A 20311-nucleotide genomic window follows, 5' to 3' on the forward strand; every position below is an offset into this window, starting at 1 on the left:
CGGTGTATTTTAATACAAGTATAGAGTATGTTTATAAATGTATCTCGTAAATTAATGTATTACCGTGTGTGTTTGTGTGTTTGGATCAGTATGTATATGGTTTAGTTTAGTACGTAGTAATACGTGCATATACATATATATGTATTTATATTTATAAAAGTAGAGTATAAGTGATGACATTTAAACTAAACGAAACTACACTACACCAAAATAACGCCAAGAGAATAACGGGAAAAAAGAGCATCATCTATCGTTAGCGATCGACAAATCAACGTTGGATTTCTAATTGTGTTGCCATCACAATTTCACTGCTACACTTTACATATAACTTATGTAAATCCCCATTTAGCTAGGAATTGTTTTCAGCTATCTAATCTGACTTTTTCAAGTTTTTATTCTGAAATACTTATACTTAAACTAGTAAATTAGTAATGTATGAGTTTTAGTGTACTTTGAAATCAACCATGGTATGATCTTCCCACTTCTAGTATTACTGTCATCTGAGAGAAAAGAGGTACTATTAAAGGCCCCTTCAGACGATCACACTTTGCGTACGACAAGTCTAATGAAAAAGTAAAATAAAGTTCCATTCTTGTCATTCGAACCAAAAAAGTCGTATGATTTATATTTTTGTGTTTACACGATTGTTATAAAACAATAACACAGTAAGATGGAAACAGCTGTTTCACTTTTTTTGCATGTGATTACATACAAATACATCCCTGATCTAATGCGACCTGCAGTTTTTGAATCTTTTCAAAAAATTAATTGAGCTGTAAAATTTTCTATCCGTATTCTCTCTTAATCTGTGATGGTTTCATTACGTATTGCGTTTAGACTTTCCGTACTCTTCTACACAAAATTTTGACAGATCATATTACTTGTATTATCATCTAAAGCCGGCTTAAGTAATAGAGTAAAATGTATCATTGACATTTGCTTGAAATTATTAGACTTGGAGTCCATATAATCTGATATCACGGGAATCGATAGCCCACAGGGTAGAGTTTCGGACGTTGCGTTGTCCGAAGTAAAATCATGTGAAGAGAATGTTAGTTCCAAGAGTTAAACAAGGAAGAGTTCGTGATAACTTCAGAGTTGTGGTCGATCCAACAAAGTATTGACTGTGGGACTATGAGTTAGAAATAAGTTGCTGTCAAGTGTATATAACATGGGATGGTATGCGGGCCTCACTCCACCTGTTTTCCCAGAATGGACATGTCAGATATTTTTGTCTTTTAATGTATAGTAATGATAGTACAATTGAAATGTACTATCATTGAAAGACACGATTGAATTTAACTTCTTTGTCGGAGTCTTCTTTGTGAGTTTACTCCATTCATAGCAGACTTACATCGGAGTGTTCTATGTGGCAAAGAACTTGTTATTAGTTTCTTTGATGGATTTCGGCATTTCGGTCGACCGATTACTCTTTACATGCTGTATGGTTGTAAATGGTAGTGATGTTTTTGCATCTCGGAAGTTATGCCACAGGGAAGTAATGGTCAAAGATTAGATAGCTCAAATATTTAAGAAATGTGCTATTATATAGACCATTCGGAACTACGGAACCATTCTAAGATATGATTAGCTGGCTCGTTTTACTAATATTGGCTGTATGAGCTAAATAACCCAGACTAAACAAAGCTAAAGTTTACAGCTATAGGACTCAGAGAATTAATCCAATAAAGACATCATATCAATAGCTATAAAGAAACGATAACATATACAGTCTCCAAAATATTCTCAAATAAGTCTCTATTAGATTGCCTACTAAGTCTACCCAAACTGAGATTTACTTCAACATTTAGGCCGCGATGGTTACAAGGACATATTTTGTTCAATAAACCGTATTCTAATGAGACCGATCGATACAAATAGTAATATGATTGTGGAATAACTAGACTATAAGACGGATGAGACAAATGGTTATATATCTTATTGCATATTCCAGACGCTTCTTGAACATACCTTGTTTTAAAGGAACAAACCAAATGTATTATTTAAAGGTTCCCGGTGGCCTGTTCTAAATGGAATTCTTCTGGTCTCAAGAAATGCAGAGTATTTCCTTGACGCTTTTCATATTCGGTCTCGGCTTGATGGGTCAAGTTTGATATAATAAATAACATTTTTAATGTCTGTGTAACTCGATCCAAAGATAACTGTGCACAAAGGCTCTCAACTAAAATTTATAAGAATTGAGTTCTAAGTTGCATGCACTCCTTGTAACAACGTAGAAGAATGACATTTTATCAAGCTGAGATAGTTCTGAGGCCTCTGAGCATTCCAAAGTATAAATTTGTCAACGAATGCAAAACTAGTTGATCATATGTGCGTTAAAAATACACTATATATACTATAGCCACAGTGGATTATCCAAATGGATCTTGTGTTGTTATTCACAGAATAGGATCATGCCAATCTTGCCCACAATGATCTAAATTCTTAAAGACTTCTGTTGTTTAGAATAATGCGATTGACCGACTCAACAAGGACTGATATCTAGATTATCTTGGGAATCAAATTACCCAAAGTGTTGCTTAATTGCAAATGTTTTATGTAACCAATTTGTCTGTCTGGCATTTTCTGAATTGTCTGTAGGTATCAGGGTTTCTATGGAAATCGGGTTCTCTCTTATTTAATCATTACAGCTTTTACACAGTATATTAAGCGATTTCATATCTGTTCAGATTCTCTAAGACACCCTGTTCCAAAGGAATGTTTTCCAGGAAATGATTAATTTCTACACTAACTAACACATCAAAAACATTGTGATCTTGCAATTATGCAATTAAAGGAATTTTTATTAGATAACTGCAAATGATCTTGCACAGTGCAACCAATTAAACAGATCGATCATAGAACGAATTAAAATCCAAATCCCAACTATTAACACCCCTTTGTCTGGCAACAATGCCGATTAACGGCGAGAGTAATTATTGTTCTTGTTGGTGCATAAGTATGAGAATGTTTGCTTCTTCTTAATGTGCTTTTTTTTTTGTTGGTTTCGCTGTTGTTATTTTTTTTAACGATCAACGATCATCGGTATGGTTTGGTTTGATTTTTTGTTTGTGTGTATTGTTTTAAATTTTATTTTAATATATAGAATGAATGATATGGTTGGTATAAGTATAGTATACTCTTATAATAATAACAACAAACACATACACTCAGTATGGTTCTGAAATAAAAGTTTGTAATACTATTTTTAAAACACAACACTCAACGTTCGTAAACCGATGTACATATGTACGTTCATAATATACTGAAAACAGAAGGAAAATATAAATAAAAACAAAAATGAAAACGAAAAAACAAAAAAAAAATATTGAAACAAACTGAATTCGAAAGAAAAATGTTTCAGAAAAGAAAACACAACTGAATAGAACTGAGCAACAGATATACCGATCGTAAGTTGGTTGCTTAGTTGGGTGTACAAATGGACGGACGGACGGCCAAGTGAGAGAACAATTTTTTTAATGTGCAGGGGGTTATTTTTGGGATACACTTTTTTTCTTCTTGTATTTATTGCTGTAGTTAATTTTTTGAAATATACATTCTTTGCTGCTGATGTTGTTGTATATTTCGTTAGCACAAGCAATAACAACAACAACAACAACAAGAAGCAATAACAATAATATGAAGAGTAGCAGTAGTAGCTAGCAAAAGTAGTGGTAGACGACAACGATTATTTCGTTGCCAGTCTCAGTCGATAGATATGTGAGCTAACGATCGTTACGTTACGTATCTTCTCTCTTTCTAGTTAAACATTTTTTCAGAACAAAAACTTAAAACACAAATCTCATAATCGCAAAATCGTTAAAAAGATCGGCTATTTAAATTTAGTAACGTTTAAAATATTTTCAAAATCAAACAAAATAAAAAATTATTATTAAAAAAAAAGTGTTGTTTACAAATCAAATCTATGACAAAAATCTAGTCTCAATGTACAAAATAATCTGCTATAAAATCATTGTCTACGTTTTTATATATTCTATATAATTTTAATATAAAAAAATACTTAATAATTACAATACAAATATACCAGACAGTTTTGTAAAAAAAAATAAATTTAATAAAATAAGCTAAATCATCAAATTTTTTAAAAACAAAAATATCATATAAAAAAACATGCTTTTAAATAGTACTTAATAATAACTACCAACCTGGATACCCTGGAATTTGTTTTATAAAAAAAGTGTAAGAATTTTTAACTCATTTCTTTTTAAAACTAAATATTTAAATATAAATACTATGTATGTGTATATGCATTTTATTATAAATGTAAAATTTTATTAAATAGTAACAATAATAGCAACAGCAACAAAATAATAATTAATTTATAATATTTATTTAGTTTTATACATTTTGGCACATGTGTACTTTACTGTAATAGTGTGAAAAATAACAATAACAACAACAACACCGATCACAGTCAGCCAGTCAGTGAGTTAGTCAGCCAGTCATACTTGTACAAATTTTACATTCACATGCCGAAAGTGTGTGTGTGTGTCATATGGTGTTTATGTCTACATATTTATATGAATATGCAGCCCATTAGGTGGCCACCAATTTCAGAAACATAACATCTCTTTCGTTATTATATGTAGATCTGTGTGACGAATTGTGAGAGTGTTTAGAGAAATATCTAATTTTCATATGTTAAACGATCAAATATGTATATGAAAAAGATGTTACTAATTTGGCAGCAATATGAATCAGTAACGCTGCTTGGTGATCATAAACAAAAAAATAGAAATAGATTTTTAATATTTTTGTTTTGATATACGTTCCCGGCTTATCCAGCTGATCTTGTTAAACATCTCACTTTTCCAAATCCGATTAAATCCCATTCTGTACGAGCATTTTGGTTTTAATAATGTAAACACTTTCGTTTTGGTTAGGTTAGGTTACGTGTGTCACTCGCTAATAAGAGAGTTCACTCAGAGGAATTGCCATTGAGAGTATGATTTCCCTCTCTAACTTCTTCTAAAAAAACAACCGGTGTTTCTATTGACTCAACTCTGAGATAGTCCAGATCATGTAAAAGGGCTCTACCAAGATAGATTAGCCTGTGCTCTTGTAAAATTTGGCAGTCATATAGAAAGTGTTGTACCTGTTCCACTTCTTCTTCATCCAAGAAGCTTCTACAGTATCTATAACATGGGTACGTTCCGACATATGTTCAATCATACAGTACACAGTAATTTTACCAGTTAGAAGCCTAATCGAGTACTTACTAAGAGACAAGAGTAGTTTTATCTGCTGTCAGAGTGAGTCAAAGCAGTCTCAATATTTTATAAGTGGTGATATTTGACTACCTGAGTTCCGACTCACTCAAAGCCCAGACATCTATCAATTTTGATAGAATCGTCAGGGGAGTATTTAGATTAGTTTAGTCACATTTCAGTCAATTGTTTTTCCCTCTCTCTTTCTCTCTCTTACCTAGTACATCTCCATCTTAAAAAGCTAGGCCTACTTCATAGAAATCTGAAGAATCTTTTACAAATCATAAAAATTTGTTTGAGACGACGCTTTTGAGTACCAGTGCAAAATCATATTCGTTTCGAAATTAGCAACAATTCAAGTAATGAGTATTGCATTAACCGACAGCTTTGCAGTATTATGTTATTAGGTTAGATTGAAGAAGAGAATGCAATAAAAATCACTGAATGAAGCACCCTTTCTTACCCATGCCTTTTAATCCGTTTTCATAGACCTTAAAAGTTTCACAATTGTCACATATACTTCTTCAAGTTCCCCGCTCTTAACTGCGAATAAATTCGCTTTTTCTTTATTACAAATCTCTGAGTAATCTGGTGTGATACAGAGTTTACGACTGAAATAAAAGTCGGTTATTAATATCTTACAGTCTAATACTTTCTTAGGCTTATCATTATTACACAGACAACAGACCACTTGATTAGATCTCTCTTTATGCGATTAATGTCACTGATAACGTGACATACATATATCCGCTTTGTCTTATTCGCATAAAGTTAAGAGTCATTTTCCTGCAAGAGCCGCCTTACGTCTTGTATGAGTTTACATTGGAAGAATATCCAGCAATGTTTCTAAAGCTTAAAGCCAAGTACTGTTTATGGTCTTACTTTTATAAAGAAGTGCTGAATTTGTCTAATCACAATTTAATAAGCCAATATGTAATAGAAAGATTATTTAGCGACTAGCTTGTTGGCATACCCTACGTCTGGTGCTTCGCAAACATCAGATCAAATGCTCAATACAATTTCATCTAAGAATGCGAATATTATGAAAATTATTCAAATTAATTGATGCCACCTTAATGAATAAACAAATTTACTTATATGCATACGATTAATGCATTTATATGTAAGTGAGTATGTATGTAAGTGTGTACTTTTTGAACGTCTACTGTGCATCTTATAAATAATGTATTATTACCAAAGTGTAGATGATATTTGTTTGTTATTACTCTTCTATCCAAGTAGCTAAGAAACTGTAACAAAAGCAACAACAAATAGTGTAATAAAAACGAAATAAAAGTGTCACAAAAAAGAAATGTATCCACATATGAGCAGATACGAACAAACATACAACCACACATACTAAATAGAATTAGTTACAGCAACAAAAAAAAAAGAACGAATGATTAAGACGAAAACCCAGTAGTTTTAAAAAGTGTCAATCTCTTTCAAGATAGTCTAACAATAAATATAGATAGATAGATAGATAGATAGATAGATAGATAGATAGATAGATAGATAGATAGATAGATAGATAGATAGATAGATAGATAGATAGATAGATAGATAGATAGATAGATAGATAGATAGATAGATAGATAGATAGATAGATAGATAGATAGATAGATAGATAGATAGATAGATAGATAGATAGATAGATAGATAGATAGATAGATAGATAGATAGATAGATAGATAGATAGATAGATAGATAGATTATATTTATATTTCCTAAGATAATTCAAAATCATAAGAATTACTAATTTGGATTAGTCACTCCAAACTGCAGGGTATCAGCAAACAAATGTAAATATGAATGTATACATGGCTGTATGTATGTCTGTAAATGTATACTATTTTAAGATACATTTAATATGTTTTACAAGTTCTGTAGTATTATTATCGTTGACTTTTATTTTTTTTTTTGGTACCACAGGAAGAAGATTTCATTCCAAATTGTATAAGATCAATATCTTCGAATGAAGTTAGTACAAACAAACATAAGTACATGTGTATTTATGTAAGTATGTATACGTATATGATAACAATCCATACGGTTTAAATATGTAAACTAAAAAATGCTTGAATATATAAAATGTTTAACATGTATTTATTACATTAAAAACAAGTATCAAATATTAATCTAGTTGACACAATTTTGCTTAATTTTTTTAACTGTTGATGTAAATGAATATTTTAAAACTTAAAATTTCAGAAGAGCAGTGGGAGATTAACATTTGCAATACAGTAATATCGCTTCCAATATATTTGGATATATATTCTTCGAAATTCTGACAATGAAAAAGCAAGTGTTCAGAGTTTCATTGATCTCTTGTCATGCTCGACATTTGTTCGTCCAATTTGGAATAGTTCTGTCCCTAATCATATGTGTTCACTTAGAATAAAAACCATTATACTAACTTGGACTTGTACATTCTGAGGAGGCTTTTAGTCCTGCTCTCGATAGAGTCACCCCATTAAATCTTTGTGCTCAGCTTAAATTCCTTGCTTTTCGTTGCCTATTATTCTCTAGTAAGCTGATGCATATGATGCAAAGTTAAATATTCGGTTAATGCTTTCTTACAGTCCAATACATAGACTTCTACTTGTAATTAAGTAGAAGGTAGAATAGTTCGGATTCTGGGTTTTCAATATAGATTCTCAGACTCTGCTTCAAAGTTCTCCACAAATTCAGTTTATATTATAAAAAAACAGTTTCTTTATGAAACTATGAAGTTTCATGATTTTAACAAGTCATGATTTTAACAAGATGTCGCTTAAGAAATCAGTGAATGTAAGTTCTGTAAGAAACGTATACAACTTCTATATCTTCACGAATATATTAAAAAGTATTTTGTATGTAACACAGTAAGATTACTAGACTACTATTTATGGTCATACGTAACGTATGAGTAATAAGATATACCAAATCATTCAAACATTACTGTCATTAAAATAACATTTTATAAATAAATGCTATTTAAAGAAAAGTGTTAAAAATTATATGTACTAATCAACATTTCACGTTCACGAAGAGCTGGTCCACACTAGGAAACTTTTGTTGATAAACTTTTTCTTAATTCTCTTTTAAAGTTTCCTTAGACATGGCTCACTCTAGGAAACTTTTTTTGGGAAACTTGATTTTTGTGTATGAGAGAAAGAGAAAGAAATATGATATCTTTCTCTCACGCACAAAATAAAAAGTTTCCCAGTGTGAACCAGGTCTTAATGTCCACACATAGAAACTTTTGTTTCAGAAACTACGTATTAATTGCATTGATTTCTTGTTATACGAATGAGAAGAATAAGACCTGGTTCACACTGGGAAACTTTTGTAGAGAAACTGTTGATTTTGTGTGTGACAGAAAGAGATAGTTGATATTCCTTTCTCTCACACACAAAAATCAAAAGTTTCTCTACAAAAGTTACCCAGTGTGAACCAGGTCTAACAAAAACAAGTGATATTCTTTCTCTTTCTCTCTCACGCAAATTCAAATGTTTCCCATAAACAGTTTCCTAGTGTGGACGGGCAGTAAAACCTAGTTCACACTGGGAAACTTTTGTTGAGAAACTTTTGATTTTGCGTGTGAGAGAAAGAGATAGTTCATACTGGGAAACTTTTGTTGAGAAACTTTTGATTTTGTGTGTGAGAGAAAGAGATGGTTGATATATCTTTCTCTCACACACAAAAATCAAAAGTTTCTCTACAAAAGTTTCCCAGTGTGAACCAGGTTTAACTAAGCAAAACAAGTTTCCGAGAACGGGAAACTCCTTACCGCGAGAAAGATGAATGAAATTCTTTCTCTCTCACGCAAAATCAAAAATTTCCCAAAAAAAAGTTTCCTAGTGTAGACCGGCACTTAGTTTTTTGACATGATAAATATTCCAATGTTGTGAAATTTTTTGTTTACAAAATGTAAACAATGAACAGCTGTTGCATATAAAATCTATTGTGAATGAAAGCAATTTTACTTTCCCAGGGGAATGAAAATTCTAGGTTAGGTTTGGTTATACAGACTGTACACTACAATGAGTATAGTTTTACTTAGTCCAATTTGGTCCCTTTGTAATGTCTGAAAAGAGAATAAGATGCGTTAAGAGAAAAAAACAGCAATGAAGAAATGAAATAAACTGAAGTAGATAGAGTTAAAAATGCAAGAATAAGTACGTTCAGGTTGAACAGTTAATAGATCAGATAGCCGACCCTATTGCCTGATAAGGAATCGATGTGTAGGATGTTTTATTGGGATCCAAATAGGGCCAAAGCATCTTAGCAGTTGAGCAAGTATATTTTCGAGACCACCGGCCTTGAGCGGAACAGAAACAAATTCTAAGGGAACTAATAGTTCACTTCTATTAGTGATAAAGTTGATTATATATTAAAGAAAAAAGAACAAAATTATTTATTGTTGGCATAATTTTCCGATAAATCGAAGGAATAAACCCTACAATAATTAACAACTTTACGCAATTCTATTTATTTATTTTTTTCAAAGTCATAACAACTTTTAGGCAACATTTTGAAATTAAAACGTTTCAAATATGTTAATTTAAAAGAATATACTAGACAAACGATTTAACTTGATTTTAAATGTTGAATATTTATGAAAATTTAATTTGAATATGACCTGCGAAACGAACTGTTCAAATGCATTACAATTGATTATTGCACATAACGGTCTCGTATCTATATTTATAATGTTAGAATCAAACGTATTTAATTAATTATATGATATTTAGTTGAAACAACTATGAATTAGTTATTTTTGTATTTATTTAGAATAATTTTAAAATAATATTTTACTTTTTTGTACTATAAACAAGAATTTTGTCACTTAAGTACGGTAAGGTTTCATTTGAAAAATCGTACAAATGTTAAGAATATTAGAGGTATTCATGGTTTAAATTTTTAAACAGAGTAATGAAAAGAAAGTTTTAATTAAATATAATTTCATGTTTATAATTTTGTTATTTTTAATTATTTCATTTGGATTAATTATATATACAAAAGGAATTTTTTTTAATTTTGTCTTAAACAAACTGATTTCCTTCCTGATTTCCTCCTTTTTATAATCAAAAAGTATTTTTTTTAAATTATTTTAATAAATCAAGTTTGTTTTTAACCTATAACTGTGAATACCCCTATTATTTTAATTAATATTATTGTTGTTGTTATTATTTTTACTACTAAGCAGTGTTCAAACCATACTGTTGCTGTGTATTTGGAGAGAATGTTATGGGTTTTTTCCTATTAAGTCGCCTTTTTTCATATAATTATTTCGAAAAAATAAATGTACAGTAAAGAGGTTAAAAAGGTTAACTTCTAAATATTAATAGATTCTTTTCTTTTTTTTATTTGTTATTTATTTATTCTTGTTGTTTTTGTAAACGATTTTTTTCTTTCTGTATTATTCTAGTTGACAACGTTGTATAAACCGCCATATCATTATTAACATTGTCATAAACATCATTATTATCGTCATTATCATCATCGACAGGTCACCGTTTTAATCATCGTCAGTCAGTCAGTCAACAAGCAAATATATCAACCGTTAAACAGTAATCGACTAAAATAACAATAATAAACCAACAACTACAAACTAAAGAGCAGCTTCAAATGTTAGATTACCAGCAGAATCTAATAATATTATCAAGAGCAGGATTTAACTTTTGAATTAATCAAATTGATAACCCACCATAATATTTGCATTAGTAATCTCAACTATTTGCTAAACATTTGAAAAACGTTAGTTAACCACAAGTTCCAATCACATCAATTCGAATGCAAAATACACAAATTTGTGCAACGATCGATGATCGTTCGTCATCGACATCTTTGAAAATGGTAAGTTTAAGTTATAAGATAAAACAAAGTCTTAGTTTAAGAGTAAATTTATTAAAAACAACAGTTATTTTAAACAAAGTTTAGTTTAGGTTCTTTTTCTTTGCCAGCTTAGGTTTCCGAGATACCTAAGCATAACTGACAGAAGTCATCTTTATTTTTATTCTGAAACTATTGTTATGTTATGTTTTCTTTGTACAAGTTTATCCCCAAGTTATATCTTGCACCAGCTTCGAGATATCTTAATCTAAAATATTCTTTTAGGAAGAGTACTAAAGTCGTTGATGTAAAAGTTTGTTGTACCGTGTAATTTCCCAAGATCAACCGACCTATACTAAAGTCATAATTTTCAATCGCTGGTTTGGTATAGAGACACTCTAATGTATATCAAATAAACTAAACTTTTCTCATTTAAACACAATAGGGTAAAATGTAATGATAGGGTCTAATTTTGGTTATATCATATTTTTTTAGAATTAAAATGGTCCTAGCACATCCGATTACAATCAAGCGTAAGCCAAGTTAATGTAATAAACTTGTCTTCATTTCAAAAATACCTCAAAAATGTTCCTCTCTTTGATTTCAACCAGGGATGGCAAAATTGGTACGTACCGTGATACTCCCGAGTCTTATTTGATACTTTCAGGGCTACAATCTCAATATCGGATTATCGTTTAACCGGTAGTAAATCTTTTGTATGGGAACTTTCAATAAATCGTTTTGAAATAACAAGAGAATTAGAATAAGGGGATAAAATTTTCTTTACAATTTAAAATACTTTTTAATTTTTTTGGCACTTATTCTTGAAAATGCATCAAATAAAAGTTGTAGGAAACTCTATAACTTTAGTAGCTGTTTCACTTCAATATTATCAGACAAAATGTTAAAATAGTTGAAACCCTGAGACTATGTTAGACGCTTCTATAAGATTATTCGCTGAGTTCGAATATTACGTCATATTTTCTCCATCACATCTGTAATCTGAGATATTATGTCCTGAGTTTTCAGAAATCGCAATTTTTGTCCCTTTTCGAGACTTATAACTTTATAACATTATATGGGTACCAGCCCACTCGGGAGTAGTCGGTAACGAAAGAGCGAATGTAATAGCTTTAAAGGGAAGGGAGCTCAATGCAGTTAAACTGACGAATGCAAAACCATTCGACGCAACAAAAGCTGGACTAATAATATGGGTGAGAGAATCTTATAAGACTTCATGGAATAATGAAACAATGGGTAGAACGACGAAAATCCTATGAAATCCTGATGAAAGCAATACGAAAAATCTCCTCAAAATGAGCAAGTCTGAAGTTAGTATGATACGTATTCTGAGTGGACACACTCAGAACACTATGCAAAATTGGACGTTCGGATTCAAACTTATGTAGAGCATGTGGAGAGGACAATGAAAATCTGGAGCACTTTCTTTGCCACTGCCAGGCATTCGTCAGAGTTGATCCAAGTATCTTGGAAGTGATGTTATTCCGGAAATAACATTCCTGACTAACACTGATTGGAAGATTCTTAGGAATTACGTTCAAGGAACTGAGTTTATGAACACTGAAAAATAATTCATTCAGTTCCTTTTTTTCATGATAAAAAGCGCACAACAGGCCTGATTGTGTGAATTTCTTCGGATTTGATGTAGTACACATCCTCCTATCAACCTAACCTAACCTAAGTACTTTGAGATCCAAAAGATACTCTCTGAAATATTTTTGATACTAAAAAAAATCTCTTTTTCCCATCCCTGATTTCAACTGTTAAGAGATGAATTCTACCTACTACATTGATCTTTGAAAGCGATTGAAGTTTTTTTTATTAATTTCTGCTCGGGTTTTGAGGATAAATGTTGCGCAGTCGGTATAGTCGAAAGAACATGATCATCAGAAGAAGTGGAAGTCAAGTGATCTTAAGAAACCTCTTATAGTGCTCACCAGATGATTAGACTCAGTTTCATAGTAACATTTACAATACAGTAATATTGCTTTCAAAATATTTGGATCTATTTTTTCGAAACCCTGGCAATAAGAAAGCAAATGTTTAGAGTTTCTTTGATCTCTTCGCATGCTCTACATTCGTTAATCAAATTTGGAATAGTTCTGTCCCTTATCCTGTGTGTTCACTTAGAATAAGTATCATTATACTAACTTGGACTTGTACATTCTGAGAAGGCTTTTTGTCCTACTCTCGCTCTTATTTCTCGATCTTTCGTTACCGATTTACCTCTAGTAAGCTGTTACTCATATGATGCAAAATGTAGTATTCGCTTAATGCTTCCTTACAGTCCAATACATGGACTTCTACTTGTAATAAGGTAGACGGTTTTCTGGGTTTTCAATATAGATTCTCTGATTCTGCTTCAAAGTTCTTCACAAATTCAGTTTATATAAATGACGTTCGGCTGCTGTAAAGATCTTTCGAATACCTTTACAGCTAGATTTTTTTCAAGTATTTTAAAGTCGCTTAGCAATTATAGAGAATGCTTTCAGGCCTTTCTCCTCTTCGGTCTGCAGTATACATCGTTAGTATCATTATACTATCTTGGACTTGTACATTCTGAAGAGGCTTTTCAGCCTACTCTCCCTTAAATTCCTCGATCTTTCGTTACCGATTTATCTCTAGTAAGATGTTACTCGTATGATGCTAAGTTTAGTATTCAGTTAGTGCTTTCTTACAGTCCAATACATGGACTTCTACGGTAGAATATTTCGTTTTCTGGGTTTCAATATAGATTCTCTGATTCTGCTTCAAAGTTCTTCACAAATTCAGTTTATATAAATGACGTTCAGCTGCTGTAAAGATCTTTCGAATACCCTTAACAGCTAGATTTTTTTAAATATTTAAAAGTATGGGACGCTTAATAATTATAGAGAATGCTTTCAGGCCATTTCTCTTCTTCGGTCTGCAGTATACATCGTTCTCTTGATTATTTGCAACTATTTTCTATAGAGATTGTTTTTCAGTATTTCATTGTCATCTTCTGTATGGGTTATAACGTCATTCCTATGATTATTGGAAACCATTTTCAACTAAAGCTAATGTTTTCAAGAGTATTAATCTTCTTTTCGATTTTTATTATAACATCATTCCCATGGTTATTAGAACCATTTTCTACGAAAGTTTGGTAGTGATAGGTGCCCCTTTAGTAAGGGGTACTTTATAGGGTCATTGGGATTCCACCCACCTTCTCATTATTTCAAATGCCTGTGAAATGCACTCACTCATGATTGTAACTACAACCTTGTAAGTCGCCTGATGTCGATATGATGTAGTGCTTATCACTAGACAAGTATTTGGTTGTGATTGATTACCTTACGAGAATACGTGTCGTTTTGGCTTTATTTTTAACAGCGATACCACCGTTTTTTGCAAGCTGTTTTCATGGAATAACCTCTGCTTATTCCCGCAACATCACAAAGAGACGTTATTCGGTTGATCGTAATACGTATCCCTTAGCCGAAGACATGTTTTTACTCACAAAGAACACCCTGAATAGAGTAAAGTCTAAACATACCCTATAAAGGAATACTTATGTTCACCTTTCAACACAGTACACTTCTCATTCATCTGACACTCAGTCTTTTAACCAATATTCTCCTTTCCCGTGTACCGTGTACGAAGGGTCCCCTTCAAAAATCAGCACATAAAAAGCTACAGTTTATAAGTCTCACTTGATTGATTCCAGATCAAATCAATTTAAGAAAGGGACAACGATACATTTGACCCCGCAAGTTTATAGTCCCGGCAGACTAGAGGTATTTGATACACCTATATTTCTACGGATTGTAATAACACAAGAAAGAGAAATGATCAACAAGGTAACATTTCTCTCGTGGACTTAGATTTAACCTTATCATTGATGGCTGTCTAGCTATCGAAAAATATGTTTGTTAACCTCAAATAACGCCTCATCAAGGACTTTCGACTAGAGGCTAGCTAACCGAAATATAAACTTGAACTATTAACCTCAACCGATGTTGATAGTATGACCTATGAATTTATTGAGTATTTAAAGAGACGTGGAAAACGTCAAAAAAAGCTTTGGTGCAACTCACATGTATATCAACAGGGCTGGTTTGTTCTAATTTTGATGTTTATTTATAACCGTCAGATTCCCATTTAGATTAAATAAGACATTTCACTAAATCCATGAGTCGAAATTTACTTGCAAAGACAATAACATTTTCCCTACATTGCAATACTTTGTCTTGTAAAATAAGCTGTGATTTATTTACGAAAATATGTTGTATATCATATGTAAACATTAAGAAAACATTTTATAAACATGATATATAAAAGAATGGGTTCATATGATTTTTATACAATTCTATAGCAACTCGTCTACAAATGGAAAATAAATGAAATTTTACATAAATTGACATAAAATTTTGAATGGATTCAGAAAGATTTTAAAGCGATAACTTATTCTTATTACTTAACTCTTTTAAACTTTGCACTATTACTTCAACCTTCCTTTAAAATGGTTCCATATCATCATCATTAGCAACGATGAACAACATCATCTTTTTAATTTTTTTTCAAGAAAATCTTTTAAACAATTCAACAACGTTTTCATTGTTTTTCTTTAGTATTTATTATTGTTGTTCTTCTTTTTTTGCTGGCGGTTTTTGTATAATTCTGCTTTTGTCTATAAATATAACTGTGCTTGTGCTCGGTGTACAACCATTGAATGGTGGCCAATAGACATACATTTTTATTATTATATAAATATATAAATTTTCTACAATATTTTATAGCTTTACTGTCTGAATGACTACTACTACCAATACCAACATCCATCACTACCACTACATTTCAATATGCGTGTATGTATATTAAGGTGATTTTTTTTTCTATTTTTCGTAATATTTGTTTTGATATGTATTTCAAGATGGTTCCTTATTTAGAAATACATACTTTTAAGTATAATTTTGTTCTGAGGTCCTAAAGGGGTTAATGTTTTTATTTATTGTATCTTAATTTTTATAACAATTTAACAAATTAAGATATAAGATGCTTTCACAAGAAAGTCTTTGTGTCTTAAGCTTATGCGCTGGATGTATGCAGTGGTCATGAGATCTATTGTGATCTATAACTAAAAAGTACCTTTGCGTTTGTGGTACACAAGATTCACGAGATCTTCCAAATAAATAAGGAAAATTTTAAGAGATATCAGATCTAAAGGTCGCTATAGAGCCTGTACTCCTTTACATGGAAAATGTTTGTGGAAAAGTGCTATTTGGTGCTCTCAGAAATTATAATCTATCGTAATTTCTACAAAATTCTTATAAGTGTTTCTGATCGATGTTATATCTAGAATAATATCGCTTTCAAAATAATTGTTATAGAATTTCTTTATTTTCTTCCCACGTTTTTCACTCCTTCGTTCTGTTTTGTATATGTTTCCATTCAGTATTTCTAGCAGGGTCGTTTCATATGATATCTATGGCTCTATCAAGTGATCGGTTTCGTCATCAGTTTTGGTTAACGTTCCCTCATATGAAATACATATATTCGGTTTATTGCTGAAGAGCAGGTTTCTCATCCACCCCTAAAAAGGCCCATAACGTAAGATATCTGTGGCTCTACCCACCGTTTCATTATTTTAAGTGATAGGTTTCGGCATCAGTTTAGGTTCCTTTTCTCATATATGAAATATATTCGCTCTTTCGCTGCCGATTATTAACGAGTGATATGATACAAAGCATACACACATTCATTTATTCATTCCGAGCAGGCTTCTCATATACTCCTAATACGCGACATCCCCATAAGATATTTGTGGTTCTACCCACCGTTTTACTTTTCCAAGTAATAGGTTTCTCTATTCTTATATGAAATATATATGGTCTTTCGCTGCCGATTATAAACGACATGGTAAAGTATCTTTTACGTTCCAATTCGTTCCAAGCTTATCAATATTGAATATTGAGCGCTTTCCTTGACATGGTGATCGTGATCATAACCAAGCCACTCCCTGTAGTTAATTAAAGCGTAAAATTGTGTTTGTTAATTCGTTAAACGATAATATTGTTTCGGGTGTAAGTGTCAAGCAGCCAGTGGGGAGAATATTGCGAGCTTTCTCAGACATGATGATCATGGTCCCACTTATACTTAAGTCACTCTCAGTAGCAGTTTTGTATTAAACTTTTAACCCAAATAAGTCCACCAGATAATGAATGCATAAATTACAGTTGGTCTAATATTTTTACCCAAACTTCCCGCAAATTCTAAATAAAAACTACCCTAATTTACACATGTGCTTAGATATAGATCATTTTGATATTTAAACATTCGTATTATTTAGAATAATGGTATAAAATAGCACATTTGTACTTACAAACCTTCTCTCGCACACACATACAAACACAGACTTCATCATCTGCACGAGTCATCATAAAACTCGTAAATTTTTATTACCAAGTAGCCATTCAGTCAGCCAATATCATCATAAGGTCTCAAATGGATTTTTTTTCGCCACCGTTGTTGTTACTCTTTTATTGTTTATTCATTTACATAAAACTTGACTGAGGTTTTTTTTCTTTCTTCATTTTCCCCACATTTTTGTATTTCTTTGACGGGGGATTTACTGTGAATGAATTTAATGTTACTTGTGGGAATTGTAAATGTGTAATTATTTCAAAAATATATCTTATTTTGCTAGATATTTAAATTCAAAATGATGCCACGAAATTTAATGGTAATCAGTTAATTTAAAAAAGGATAATGCGGGAGAATTTGTTTTTCCAGGAAGTGCCATGTTTTTATTTGGGTGTAAAGGAAATAAATAGAAAGTTTTGCTAATATAATCTCTTATTATTTTAGGAAACACGAACACCCACCAGTGTCTATCACCATCATCGGGCGCCCCGCACTCCAGAAAGTTATTTCAATGTACCCGAATCCATAGCCCTGCTAAATATTGTCAAATCCGAAAGAATACAAAGTGCATTTCAATCGAATCGTAAAAATCATGCCAGTGTTTGGGAAATGGTAGCCGAAGTCCTCAATCGTTATAGTGCACGCAAAAGATCGGCCAAACAGTGTTGTAATCGTTATGAAAATCTTAAGAAAATCTACACACAATTGAAAAAGAATCCCGAACGACATGTACGACGCAACTGGCCCTATATGTTTCTCTTCAAAGAGATAGAGGAACAGAGGGGAGAATGTTGGGGTTCGAATAGCAAGCGTATGGCTTTAATAGCTAAAAATCAAAATGAATTGTCGTACTATCATCGAAGGCGACAGGCAGCTGAGTTCGGAGCACTGCTGGATAAACAGACACAAGCTGCTGTGGTGGCTCAACATAATTTATTGCAAAGTTTAGCCGCAGTCCATTCCAATGATTCGAATAGTAATTGCAAGTTGGAACGTTTTTTACCCAATCATTTTGTTGAGGCTCAACTGGGCAACGATACCAGTAACACAAATGGTCCCGATGGAGTCTACGATGACTCTTCACCTCTCCCCCTACAAGCAGCGCATAAAGATGGTATACACGAAATACCAGATGATTTACCAGATAATGCTACTGCTGCTGCCGCCGCTGCAGCAGCTGCTGCTCACAATTTACTGCAGGCCCATGTTAATGGTGTAACGGCGGTTAATACGAATGAACTTAAAGAGTCTCTAGCTCAAGAATATGAAAAAGACTGCAATGGTGCTCTCAACCTACAGACCAGTGACAATAATAATGTCTCCATGAAGTAAGTATCTTTGAGTTAAGCGATATGTTATTACAATTTTAATAATGCCAGTTTTTCCAATTCTTCCAGATCGGAACCAATGTCGGATGGTGAATTCAATCCGGATGATATACAGCTAATGCAAACAAATTATAATGGGTAAGTGATTAAACTTTAGTTATATACAGAAAATAATTATTAAGTAAAGATCTTTATTTTTATTCTTCTTATTATATAGATCACAAAACTACTACTCAAATAATATGGATCATAATATTTTACATCCCGATGTTATAGTCGATACGGACAATCTATCCGAATGCAGTAGTGGTGGCGGCTCGCCGAAACATAAACGTAAACTATCAACATCAACCGATGGTGATAGTACGAACTATGAATTGATCGAATATTTAAAGAGACGTGAAAAACGTGATGAAGAATTACTAAGACGTATGGATGCTCGAGAGGAGAGATTGGTTAGTTTGCTAGAAAGAACCGTGGTCGCCATAGAAGCTTTGGTGCAACACAAATGCACACACCATAACAACCCACCAACTGCCGATAAAATCGAAGTAGTGGATAAATCTATAAAAATCTGCAATGGAAATGCTACACCATCTGAGGCTAAAGCAGCAGCAGCTGCTACAATTGCTGCAGATCCTATTATTTCAGATGATACCAGTGAAAAAGATTGACTAAATTAATAAATCAAACCAAAAAATCAATATAATACTCAATAGGACTAAAAATAGAACCAAAGATTAAGAAGTTTTTACGAGATTTTTTTATACTTAAATACTAACGAGTATACTCGTTTTATAATTTAGAATTTTAGTTTTAATTTTACCAAAAAAAAAATAAAAATTAAACAAACTGTGTGCCAAAAATTTACTTAATTATTTATAGCTTTTATTATTTTTTTAATTTGTTTAACTACTTTTACTTAAGTTTTTTCTCAATTGTGTTGTCATAAAACTCCTACTTTGTTATGAGATTAGTTTAAGTTTTATTATGTGTAATATTCTCTATTTAAGTGCCTTAAAAGAACAACCAAAAACAAATATTTATAAACAAAAATCTGATATTCTAAAAAGATCAAATAAATTTAATATTTACCTTTTTATAAAAGAAACTAAGTTTCAATTTTATTAAAAACTAAAATTTAATAGTCCAGACTATAGTCTAATCTATAGTGCATACTATAGTCTAGTCTCTGTAATAATTCTTGTATATAATCTATTCTATAACAAGCTCTTAGTTTAGTCGTGTATATAATCTATTCTATAGTCCAGTAGTTTATGGTTTAGATCAGGCGTGAATCCACGGGGGATAAGAGGATCCCATCAAAAACACAATCCCAAAAATTTTTCATACAAAGTATACAGATGTGGAAGATTCCCCACCACCTCGAGCTGGATCCGCGATTGGTCTAGATAATAGTATTGTTTATATTCCAGTCTATAGTCTTGTCTATAATTTAGCCTACGTCTAGTCTATAGTCGATACCATTGTTTGGTCAATTGCCTATAGTAAAGTCTACATATTATCTAATCT

The 20311-nt window shown here is 31.9% G+C and overlaps 1 protein-coding gene across 3 annotated transcripts; it reads left to right on the forward strand.

Moving 5' to 3' along the window:
- The first annotated feature begins 3264 nt into the window (after positions 1-3264).
- LOC111680248 lies at positions 3265-19879 on the forward strand. Of its 3 annotated transcripts, XM_023441875.2 has the most exons (6): positions 3265-3410; positions 3764-4200; positions 10642-11069; positions 17895-18778; positions 18830-18916; positions 18996-19879. In XM_023441875.2, the coding sequence occupies exons 3-6, from the start codon at positions 11007-11009 to the stop codon at positions 19450-19452; spliced, it is 1491 nt and encodes a 496-aa protein (XP_023297643.2). In that variant the 5' UTR covers positions 3265-3410; positions 3764-4200; positions 10642-11006; the 3' UTR covers positions 19453-19879. The 3 variants fall into 3 exon arrangements, with proteins under 3 accessions (XP_023297643.2, XP_046802510.1, XP_023297644.2); XM_046946554.1 differs by lacking the exon at positions 3764-4200 and having other exon boundaries at positions 3266-3410; XM_023441876.2 differs by lacking the exon at positions 3265-3410 and having other exon boundaries at positions 3632-4200; positions 18848-18916.
- Positions 19880-20311: the final 432 nt, after the last annotated feature.

Source organism: Lucilia cuprina, chromosome 3 (assembly GCF_022045245.1).
Source record: "Lucilia cuprina isolate Lc7/37 chromosome 3, ASM2204524v1, whole genome shotgun sequence".
Taxonomy (NCBI): Eukaryota; Metazoa; Arthropoda; class Insecta; order Diptera; family Calliphoridae; genus Lucilia; species Lucilia cuprina.